This window comes from Furipterus horrens, unplaced genomic scaffold (assembly GCF_987537825.1).
Source record: "Furipterus horrens unplaced genomic scaffold, mFurHor1.1.pri manual_scaffold_1, whole genome shotgun sequence".
Lineage (NCBI taxonomy): Eukaryota > Metazoa > Chordata > Mammalia > Chiroptera > Furipteridae > Furipterus > Furipterus horrens.
The window spans coordinates 26,550,905-26,563,213 of record NW_028327171.1 but is presented as its reverse complement, the minus strand read 5'-3'; the positions used below and the strand labels follow the sequence as shown (position 1 = coordinate 26,563,213).

Here is a 12,309-nt window from a genome sequence, read left to right as displayed (position 1 = left end):
CAATTACTAAACTTTAAAGTTTAATCTTTTTGTTTTCTCCATTTCCACTATAAATTATTGTCATTTATCTTATTCTAAAAAATTTCATTCTAACTTGCTCTTTGTGAGCTACCAGAGGCCAAAAAACACTATCACTAAGGTTAGTAGTTAGTATCTGTCTTAAATAAATATACAAATAGAATGGATCTGGCTCAGTGGACTGAGCACCGGCCTGCGAACCAAAGGGGTTGGTGGTTTGATTCCCAGTCAGGGCACATGCCTGGGTTGCAAGCCAGGTTCCCAATTGGGGGTGTGTGAGAGGCAACCACATGTTGATGTCTCTCTCCCTCTTTCTCCCTCCCTTCCCCTCTCTCTAAAAATAAATAAGTAAAATCTTTTAAAAGGAAAAGAAAAAAGAAAAGAAAAACAATGCTTTAGAGCAGTGATTTTTCAACTGGTGTGCTGTAAGAATATTTAAAACATGCAATACCTGACTATTTAGTTAGGGGCACTGACCTTTTTTCCCTTGGATTGTCAAATTAAAAAATGACAACAGCCAACACAAAAGCCAGCTGGTATGAATGAATCAAAATAATACCTATTTTTTTTTTTTTTTTGTCAAATTGGCAAAAAATGTATTTTTTGGTGTGCTGGAGAATTTTAGCAATTGGTTTATGTATGCCATGAATGAGATGCAAAAGGCTAAAAATTGCTGCTTTAGTGGGTGGATGGCTTGATATCTCTTCTGGTTGCTTATGGTCAGCCTATTTTCTTTCATAGTTGAGGCCACTGAACAAGACACTATTAAATAATTGAGGAATTGTTGATAAAAGTAAAAAATTTCTTTGATCCAGCACGGACTTACTTCTACAGGCTAAAAGACTATAACTCAAATAGTTTGTATGCCATGCCAGGCTTAGGGAGAACTATACTGGAAAGAAAGAGATGGATAGGTAACAACTCAGAGCTAAATCTAATCTCCAAATTATTAAACAGTAAGAAAAAACATCTTGGTTCTTATTTGAAATCTTCTTAAAAAATATTTTTAAAATTTATTTTTAGAGAAAGGGGAAGGGAGGGAAGAGAAGGAGAGAAACATTAATGTGCGTTTGCCCCTGGTAGGCCCCCAACCCAGGATCCAGCCTGCAACCCAGGCATGCACCCTGACTGGAAACTGAACTGGTGACCCTGATTTGCAGGCTGGCACTCATCCACTGAGCCACACCAACCAGGGCCTTCTTTGAAATTTTCAATTCAGATTTGGTAATAGAAACACAAACCATATAAAGTAGAAACCCTGACAAAACTAAAATTGTGTTAATTGTTGTAGCTTTTCAGGTGTTTACAAAAAAACTCCCGAGACAGCAATCATTAATGCAACTTTGAACTATAATAAAAGCATTAAGCGTTAGCATTCTTCTAACCTTGAATGGAGCAAATGCATCCAAACCAACTAAACCTAACTTATAAGACACAGTCACCACGAAATGCTTTCCAGAGCTAATGAAACCCTACTTGTTTGCACCGATAATTATTATAATGGGACAAAGGATCCCAATCAGGTACATATAAATGAATAAATATACAAACATGACAAGTACAATGGTCAATTATAATCTAACACTTTTTGAAGGCATGTATATTAGTGCCTCTAAGGACAAGAACAGGGTTTAACCATCTCTGTATCATTTATAGCATCTTAGCATAGTACCTACTGAGGTACTCATCTGAGTGGTCAACTGATAAAATATAACCTTATGGACTTCTGTTGTTCATCACTGCTGGCCAGTCTATACACTTTATTCAAAGTAATCACTTATGTCTTGGATGGTGATATTATGATGTCTCCATGTTTCCAGCCTCCCAAACCATAGCTAGTTTTTAAGATAAATGTTATTCAGTGGGAGAGAAAGTAATAAAAACCACATTATTACTTACCTTCAAATGCTTTAAATCTCTAGTGCAGAAGTCTAAGATTTTGATAAGGAACTAAATAAAAATCTATAGAAACCACTGCATCTTTCCCTCAAACTTTTAAATGGGGTATCATTAGTTCTACCTAGTCTAATCCCTCTTTCTTCTTCCTAACAGATAAGTTCCTGAAGTGCTTACCTGTAAATTTAATCAAATGGAATTTAATCTGTTAATTTGGAAAGCTTACCTTTGTAAGCATCTTAGGTACTTCAGAAGCACATATATAATATAAAGTTGACAATTAAAAAAACTATTCTTATTTACTTTTTTTGGGAAGCTGTTACTTTATTTAGCTTCCTTTATTATTGAATTATGGAGAGAGGCTGCACCAAGGAAAAAATTTACCCTTACAAGGGTTAAAATGCAGTCCACTTTATTTTGATGTCTTTGCACATGCATAAAACTTTGATTATCCCAAGATAATAGTAAACAGCAAATTATAAATAAAAGATAAATACAAGTATAGGTTCCTACAAAATGGTATCATTATCAAATTTAGTATTATAAAGGGACACAACTTTCTATCCATAATTAACTAAACCAAATCCCAGAACACAATGGTCCATAAAACAGTTAAAACTTGATTTATAAAACCCACAAAGCTTTAATTCCACTTTTGGTGGTTAACTCAAATCTTGTTTAAAAATATATCTAGAGCTGATTTACCAACATTCTTTTAAAAATAATTCTGGGTTATAAAAGCATTACAAATGTACCGTCCTGGTAACAAAAGGTATTAATATAAGTCATTTCAGAATAATAATTATTTACTTTGTACATATACTATGCATGTCTAAAAGTAAAATTTTCTTTTAAAAAAATAGTTGAGAAACAAACACAAAAATGGAAAAAGGGGTTAACATTTTATAAATCTGTTACTGGGAACACTCAGTCACCCTAACAAAACTTGCAGTATCAAATAAAAATTCCCAGCTTAGTGTAAAATCGTAGAACAAGATACTAAAGAATATTAGCAGCTATTTACACATTGCAATATAGTTTTGTTTTTATTATGATCCCTTTGGTGATTCTGGGCAGGACACAGGAAAAGACAGCCTCAAGTAAAAAAGGAACTTTACTACGTCAGGCAAAATCATGCTTTACACTAAAGTTTTTAAAAAGGCAATGACACATAAAGAAGAAAAGATAAAGCATTTTTCTTACTAAGCAATACTAGTAGAATATATCCTTACTGAAATAAAGAATACAGGCTTTGTAATAAAAATCAACTTAACACCAAGTACTTAAATTTATACCTCTTTAAAAAAACTTTAAGAGTTGTGATACTTAAGAATAAAATATCAGTTATTCTCTGATCTTCCAATAGTGATTCAAGTAGGCCATTCTAAACAAAACAAGAACCAATTTCAGTAAGCTTTTAATTAACCATTCTAGATTAAAGTAGCTAGGTGCTCACTTAAATTTGGCAAAGACCGAGTGTACAAAGTCTTTTCTTTTTTGCTATATAATATTAGTACAGATAAGAATAAGAACAAAAGTAAAGAAAAAGAACTATTTGGAGATAATGAATCTTATTTAAAATGTTATATAAAAAGGAAATAAGAACAAAAATCATAAATAGTTGCTATATCCCTGTCACACTAAAGCAGCACAATAATATTGGTGTTTGATATTTATTTCACTACGCCAATATTTACGTGCTGCTAGAGCGGAACAGGACAGTCAGTCCATCCAAACACGAGCAGCTAATGATGAAAATATAGTTTAAAACGAATTCCCTTAAATTTCTAGAGCAGCAAATAATGATTCGCATCTTGATTGTAGTATGTAAACCATGATGTGCTGCTATAGTACTTTAAGGCCTCAAAAATACAGGATTTCTCCAACAGGGGAAACCCCCCTAAACTTTATTTGAGGGGGAAAAAAAAAAAGTTAACAGGAATAAGAGAACCTATTAAGCCTTTAATAAACTTACCTGCAAAATTAAAAATCTATTATGGTCCAAGTCAATTCCATGGCTTCGAAGAAGATTTCCAACATCCTTAAACATTGACTTCTTCCCACTTATGTGATACACAGAAGTATTATCTCTGTAGGCCGTTCTGGACACATAGAAGTTACTGTTAGGAATGACTTCATAATCATCCCCTTCCTGTTTTGAGGAAAAAACAAAACCAGAAAACAATTGTTGGTACTAAGTTACAGGTCTGCTTGAAATTGTACTCATATCATATTGAAAATAATTCTATGGATTAAAATTTTAAAGAGTATGCATATAAACTAGAAATAGTTCTCAGAAATAATTTTCTTAGCAAAGTATACTTTTCAAAGTTGTCTGACTCCTTCCTCAGATCACAAAAAACAAAAAGCCAAACCAAATAAAAAAAAACAAAGAAACCCCCACCTTCAAACAAGCCTAAAAACATTTGACTGAGAAAAGAGTTGATGAAGGGGGCAAGAACCTGACCATATCCAAAATAAACCCACACAGATTATTAAATCATGTTGACAGATTAAATTATTAGTCCATTAAAAAAGGCAGCAAAGGATGATTCAAGGAAAAAAGAAGGCAGTAACGAAGTGATACGGCTTAGTTGTTTTTTTTTGAGGGGCTGGGGGGAGGAAAAAATACCATTACTTGAAGGTAAAAAGAATTGTAAAAAATTAATTGATAACTACATTCCCCACACTTAGAAACAATCAGATTTAAAAAAATAAATGAAGTACAAAATCTACTTTATTAAAATTCACTTCCCCTTAAAAGTCTGTCATTTTGAAATTATGACTTAAAATTTACATTAGCAAATAGAATTTAATCTGATTTACTAGCAATCCATTTTCCAATTCAATTTGTATGATAAGGAGTTAAACAAAAAGAAAATAGATGCAACTGTGTAGATCTATAGGCCTTTATATTAAAAAAATTAAAATAAAACCTACAAGCTGAGTAATATCCCCTTTTCATTATATAATTAGTTTTCTATATTTTTAGGTTCCAGCCAGTCATTTTTGAACTATGAATTTCCAAAGTTAATTATTAATCAGAAAAGAAAAAAACCTATAACAAAACCGTGTAAACTGCCTCCTTTTCTAGAAAACAAACATGTCAGCTCACCCTTCCCCCTTCCCGTATGAAAAGGGTAGTGCAAACTGAAGCAAAGCTCTTTCATATCAGATACACAGGAATACTGACATTACATTTAATGTGAGCTGAAATAACAGAGATGGTTAAATTGGCCAACTGTTACATTTTCAAGTTTAAGTAATTTATTTGAAAGCAATACAAATGTAGTTTTAAAAATGAAGCAAAAATTCATAGTAAAAGAATGCCTATTTGGCACTCAGAATACTAAAACTGCTTAATGTTTCATTCTAGAAAAGTAAGAACTAACTACTGCGAGCTACTTAAAATTAACTTCCCTGGCTAAAAATTTTAATATTTTAAGTTTCACAGCCACCACCACCACTACTCAAAAAGAAAATATGGTCACGGAGGTAATTAAATGAATAATCTGTTTTGTTTTAACCATATATTAACTTTGAAAAGCCAAATTCAAGCCAAAAATAACAAAATGTGCAACGTATTAAAATATTTTGTATTCCTTACTTGAAATTGCAAATAATAGCCAAATCCCTTCCTTACCTTATCAATTATCTTTTGAAAATGAACTTCTACAGTACAACTCTGAATATCCTTGTGTTCATCAGAATTGTGTATTAGTACTGAGAGTTTTTTAGATCTTATTTTTTGTGCTCGATAGCCAAACACAAAAAGCATAGAATCAATAACATTGGATTTGCCACTGCCATTTGGCCCAATAATACAGGAAAAGCGCTGCATAAAAAGAACAGAAAAAAAAAAAAATTAAAGTGAAGTTTAGAAGGTCATACTGATTATGAACTGCTTGATTTTTTAAACTTGCAGCAAATCTACACATATTCAAGTTTTCACTGCTACAAGATAACACAACTTAAGTTTTTTTACTCCTGTCACAAGCTTCAAAACCTTAAAAGACCACATTCTAATTTTTTACAAAATTCATCCTAATAGTAAAGAGAAAATACTCACTTCAAACCCAAAACTCACCAATTCTATTTAGTTAGAAAAACTTTACAATAGAGAAAGAGGTACCAAAGAAAATCATATAAAAAAACTAATTTATTGTTAAAAGCCAAGAAAGCATACTATGTATCAATCATACATCAATATAATACTGTAGTTACAAAAATCAAAACGCCTTGTAATAAACTCATTATCATTCAATAGTCATTTAAAATTATCAAATACCTTATGAAAAGGTCCCAGAATTTTTTCCCCAGCATAGGATTTGAAGTTCTGGTTTACAATATGAGTTATCATAAGTCGAGGAGCTCCAGCTTCATTGGTCATTGCTGGAGGTGGGGGAGGAGGGATGCTATTCAAAATCTCTTCTAAACTTCTTTTATCAGTTTCTTCACTTGGAGTCTCTAAGTCAGTCAAAGGAAACGCAAAGGAAGGCAAGGGGGGAAAGAACCTGAATTAGTGCAATTCGTTCTGAGGACTGGAAGTGCCTGCTAATCTCTGTAGAACTGTTACTTAAGAAATTTAGGAATCTCTATTTTCCACTTAAATAGTATTAACCTAAGCTCACACGAGACGAGCATCTTTCATCTTGGTTTAAAACAAAAACAAAATCAAACCCAAATTCTTTCAAGAAATGCCACCAGTCACAAAAATCTATAGAAGCATAACTCTTTGGAGTCAAAACACTACATCACAAGGCAAATCTGGGAAAACCACAACAGCCTGATCCCTGCTCCCCACGTAAAGAGGTGGTTAAATCCTAAGGCTCTAGATCCAACTCTCTACGTATCTTTCAGCACCTGGAAACTTAACTTTGGACACGCCCGGGCTCCACCGAAATTGTCACAGGGGTTCCATGTCATTCAAATTATTGGACTCACAAAAGCTCCGATAGTTTCGAGTAATTATCATCCCTTTAATCCCACTTTAAGACCACGTAAGTGACGTTAGGGTCAAGCAACTTTTCATTATATTGACATAGTCACGGTGATGCTGCCTGAAAAAAAGTCCCCTGGCTATTGGCTGACCGTGCCGATTTCCGCGGAAATAACAAGGCCAGAATCAGAAATTCACAACTGAGGCCATTTATTCGCCCCCACCTCCTCCAGCACCGTTACACCGAAACAGCACGAAGAGCCTAATCTCTGAAAATTGCCAAATCGCTTTCTTGAGCAGACCTAACGGACCGACACGCGATCTTCAGATGTCAACCCCGCAGCCACTCTCGCCCACGCTAAATAACCCGCAGGTCTCGGGGTGGACGCGGACCCCTTGGGGTCGCCCCCGCGCGCTTTCCGGCCGAGTCTCGGCGGGCTACTCACCTGCGGTACCAGAGGCCGGGCTCCGGGCACGGCCGGGCGGCGGCTCGGGCTCCGCGTCGCTGCTGGTGCCGTTCGGGGACTGCGGCGGCCCTTCCTCTCTGCTCCGGGCCGTTGAGGGCTGGGTGCCTTTACGGGGCATGGTCGCTGCGACCGGATGAGAGCGGGGAGGAAGACAGCCCACCGGCCTCAGGGCCCTGCAGGTTACGTAGGTTCCCCGCCAGATCCCGCGGCCGGACGGCTCTGCCTCTACCCGACCCCAATCGAGGAAAAACTCCGTCCACCCGTTTCTGAGAGCCTGTTTAAAAAACCCCGCTCAACGCCAGCGGGTCCTGGGGAAAGAAGGCACAAAAGACCCAAGTGCTAAGGAGTCGGGATTCGCGTTCTTAAAAAAAAAAAGAAAAAAAAAAAAGTCCTAAGCAAATGGGGAAACCTAGACGTGCCTGGGAATCAAGCAACGATGGAGCAACTGCTTAAGGAACTTTTATTTTTAAATGCTCTACCCCCTCGCCGATAGTATAAGTGTATAAGCATATCTGAATGCAATTTCTAAACGAAGTCATTTCCATACGTTGGCATTTACTAACATTCCCACGCTCTCGGGGCTAGGGATGCAAGTGCAGACTTCTTAGACGAGTTCGTATTAGCTTTTGGTTGGAGGGGCTATTAACTGTGCCTAGAGCAGAAGACTAACGGACTACTAGCGCCCACTATCCTCTCCCCGCCTTTTGGCTCTTGGGTGCCGTTGACGGCTCGGGGACTTCGAGGTCTCTTCTCTACAGCCCGACTGGGCTGGCCGGAGCCTGGGGTCAACAACTCGCGACTTCCAAATCGGACTCCGGGGGCGCCTGCTCCGGTTCAAACATTTTGGGGTGACCGGGGCTTGTCCCTCCGGGGCCCGCGGCGGAATCTCGTTGGATAATAAACTATGAAAGGTCACCAGTAAAGGCTAAGACCCGCCGATTAGTCTGTTGGGAGAAGAGAGTAGGGCAGGGGGCAGGGGGGCAACGCCCTTTCCCCGACAGACACCAAGATTTCTGAGATCCGTGAGGCTCAGAACCCCTACCCCCCCACCCCGAGCGACGCTTGAGTAGCTCAGAGAAGTGGCGCCCGGGAAAAGCGCGCGGGAGCCCCGACTGCCGAGGAGTGGCCGAGGGGGGGAGGGGTGACAGCGAAACAAATCTCCCGGCGACAGCCTCAGCGCAGACTTCGGCTGCTCCAGCTCAAGGCCTCTACTTTCAGGGCGCGCGCGGACGGCGTAGGAAGTGAGAGTATGACAACCTGATCAGGAAAAGATGTACTTTACCTTCGGGACAGTCCACCAGACCAAGACTGGAAACGGCTGTATAAGCCCCCCTCTCCTACCGGTGTTTCGGCTCCGGGTCCTTCACTCGAAAATGGCGCCTAAAATACAAACTCGAACGGAAATTCGTTACAAATGTGCGCAATGCTTTCTGGGAATCATTAATTTGAAAAAAAGTGCGGCGATTATCATCGCCATCTTCTGGTCGTTTACACACATGCGCGAACTACTAGAGGGGGAAGCCAGGAGACTGGGGACATTTTTACTAAGTGAAAAGGAAGAGAGAAGCAATGTTTACCCTGTGACCTACGGAAACAGCATTCTTATAAAAATATTACAACCCCCCTTAACCCTCCTCCAACCTGACGAGTTTTGAAAGAGGAAAAAAATAAGAGTAGGGTTCCACCCACAGTTGGAGGCGGGACTCATTAGCCCAATAACGCCCAAAGACAGGGCGGGCTCTCCGGGGGGCGGGGCTTCAGGCCCGCTCGGGTGACGCGCTGTGGGGAAGTATCGCGGGAAGAGGGAGTGAGCGTAGCTCTTTAGAAGTCACTATGGTGACAGGGAGGTCGGGAAGCTTCTTGATAACTGGTCTCAGCTCTGTGAGAGCAATCGCCACATCTTTCCTGAAATTTAAGGTAAATTTCTTCATCTTTGGACGTGGCGAAGAAAGGGTTTGGAAGTTGTGACCATCACTGAGTCCCACCTTTGCTGCTTCGAGGGTGTGTGCGGCTTGGAGCATCGGTTATTTTCTGTCTCCTTGGGGGGGCAGTGGGGCTCTGGACGTAGCTTTTGGGATGCGACGGAGGAAGCCCTGAATTTGGAGGGAGTCCAGGGACAACAAGGAGAAGATCTGGATTGGTGAATGATCGTATAGTACACATGTGAATAACGAAATAATAATTTAGAGTTATTGGTGTTAGGTCGTTAGTGTTACTAGTGAAGGGGTCGGGGGTGGCCTTTTGAAATCATTTGACTTTTGAAAAACTCCGTCAGGGAAGAAACGATTTACTGATGTCATCTGGTTATCTTTATGAGGAAATTATAGATCCGCAAATATTTCTAAAGTAGCTATCGTATATATCGCACTGTACAAGGCATAATCAGGATTATTAAGCAAGTAGTTCTGTTCCCAGAGAACTTAGTTATGTCAGTAAGTTTTTAACCCGGAGTCTGTGTATCTGGTGGTTGGTGACTGGACTTAAGAGGAGTTCCGAGTTTCCTCCTTCCACCCTCTGAAATAGTATACAAAATTCTGTATGTTTGTGCATTTTTCTGAGGAGTTAGTTTTTCCAGAACTTTGATCAGATTCTTCAGAGTTGTCTTAATCACCCAGTTAATATTTACTCAGCAACTTTTCTGTACTTGACATTGAGAACTAGGAGCCTCTTTTTTCTTTCTTTAAATTTTGCACACCGAGGGCCTGGTATACTAAAGCACCAATCAGCTTTATGAATGAATTTATATTGTCGTTCTAAGTAAGTATTATGACTCCTGTCCTGAGGAGCATAAAATCAGGTTTAGTAATTAACAAAGAGGGGTGTGTACACTCACCACAGGTGTATGAATCTGGTGAGCTTGGGAGACTGGTGTGGTTTGAATAAGCATTTACTTGATATTATACCTTTATATTTATTGTTTTCGTAAGACAAACTACAGAAAATAAAACTGAAGGAAAAAAATTGGCTGGTAGGCATACAAGAAGATATAAGGATTCTCTTTGAAAGCTTCTGAAATCTTTTGGATATTTGAAGTTTGTAAAACAATGCAAAACATGAGCTGGAGAGATGCCAACCATGAAAAAGAAAAGACTAGACCACATTGAGTGTTGTAAATTGGAGACAGCACAATGTCGTAGAAAGATGTAATAGGTAACAATCTCAAATCCCATCATTTTGTAGCTACATGCTTGGACAATTTATTCAATGTATCACTTTCTCTGAAAGTATTTATTTATAAAACCAGCATGTAATACCTATCTCAAAGAATTGTTTGATTGTTCATATAGCACGCATGCGATAAGCATTTGCTATTGTGCTAAGAGTGTACAATGGGATGTCAAGTTAGAAGAAGGTTAGCTTATGAAGGGTCTTGAAAGCTAGGTCAGGGATTTTAGATATGATATAGAGGAAACATCTATTAAAAAAATTTTGCGCCAGGGAATGACTTGGTAAAAAGAACAGTAATTAGTAGTTATGTGAGATGTGTTAAAGGCAAAAGAGACTGAAACCAGGCATGGCTTAGTTAGATTATTACTGTACAGTCTTCCATGTGGGAGGTGAGAAGTCCCTGGTAGCAGAATGGAAAAAATATGACACATTTGGAAGAAATAAAGTCTGTAGCTTTTATAGATTTTAATGTACAAAGTTAAGAGTGTAAACTTAAAATGAGATACTGTTCTTTGTTTGAATCTTTGAATTAGTGATGAAGGGATAGGAAGAAAGCTAAATCACAGATAAATCCTACTTTTACTGCCTTTGATGATTGTTATAAATAATGGTAGGTCCTAATGACTGTTGAGAAAGAACTGTAATTTTAGTAAATCAATAAAGTGACTGATGGCTTTAGATTTAGTTGAACCTAACTATGCCCAACTCAGAACAAATATTTTCTAAACAGCCTTAAACCAGATTGTATAATGAAGAAAAGACATTCATAACAAACAGCTACAGAGTAGACATAAATCTAGAGTGAAAATAGGACACTCAGAATAAGAAGTGATTTGAAAAGAGATAAAGGTCACAAGAAATAAAGACTGGAGCACTGGCTGGTGTGGATCAGTAGATTGAGTGCTGACCTGTGAGCTGAAAGGTGGCTGGTTTGAATCCCAGTCAGAGAGCATGCCTGGGTTGCTGGCTAGGTCCCCAGTTGGGGGTGTGCAAGAGGCAACTGATGGTTTCATCTTCTCTCTCTCTCTCCCTTCCCCTCTTTCTGAAAAATAAATTAAGAAAATAAATAAATAAAGACTTGATCAGTTCCTGCCAATACTTCTCATGAAATTAACACTGTCTAATTGATAAAAAGAGGCTGGTCCAGTTGAAATGGACTAGGTCATAATCATTTTGGAAAGTATAAATAAGTCTTTCTGATCCAAAATCATCCACTAACAACCATTTACTATAATTTTAGGCAGACCAGGAAGACAGCCCACAATTTTACATTTTAAAAGTAAAATTGTACCCCATAGGAAGAAATAAGTTCAGAAAAAAGTTGAAAGTAGAATTAAAACCACATTTGCAATTCTTCAGGTGCATGATTTTGTCATTATTACAATATAAGTTTTGTCTGTCTTCTAATGTGGTTGCAACATTTCATAAAGTGAAATTAGTTTTGCAGGTAAATATTTAAAAATATTAATCAGGTTCGTGATTGTAAACTTTGAGTTAACTAGATATTAACTAATAAATCAAAATGAATAAATATGAACTTATATAAGTGATGTATAAGTACTTAGAAAATATTGTTCAAGATTAATAAATTGGATATAGACACAGGACAGATAGTAATAAATATTCCTCTTGGTAATATAAGCCTCCACGTATATTAACCTTGTTGAAACTCTCACTTAACTAAATGCAGAGAAAATAGAAAGTGAAGAAGTAGAATAGTTTTTTTTGGGGGGGGGGATCATTTTGAAAGATGAGGTTTTTTAAAAAAAAATTCATGTTTGTTGGGATTATGAAAATATATGCATTTATCCAATGGGCAGT

The 12,309-nt window shown here is 37.8% G+C and overlaps 1 protein-coding gene across 2 annotated transcripts in view; it reads right to left on the bottom strand.

Moving 5' to 3' along the window:
* Nucleotides 1-8,822, bottom strand: part of SMC4 (structural maintenance of chromosomes 4) — a 38,817-nt gene extending 29,995 nt beyond the window's left edge. Inside the window, exons 1-5 of one of the 2 annotated variants that reach the window (XM_090273354.1) lie at nucleotides 8,603-8,822; nucleotides 7,300-7,628; nucleotides 6,203-6,381; nucleotides 5,558-5,749; nucleotides 3,890-4,066 (exon numbers count right to left, since the gene is read on the bottom strand). In XM_090273354.1, coding sequence (XP_090129480.1) covers nucleotides 3,890-4,066; nucleotides 5,558-5,749; nucleotides 6,203-6,381; nucleotides 7,300-7,438 — 687 coding nt within the window. In that variant the 5' untranslated portion in view covers nucleotides 7,439-7,628; nucleotides 8,603-8,822. The remainder of the gene's footprint in view (nucleotides 1-3,889; nucleotides 4,067-5,557; nucleotides 5,750-6,202; nucleotides 6,382-7,299; nucleotides 7,629-8,602) is intronic. The other variant, XM_090273362.1, reaches the window with a different exon arrangement.
* Nucleotides 8,823-12,309: the final 3,487 nt, after the last annotated feature.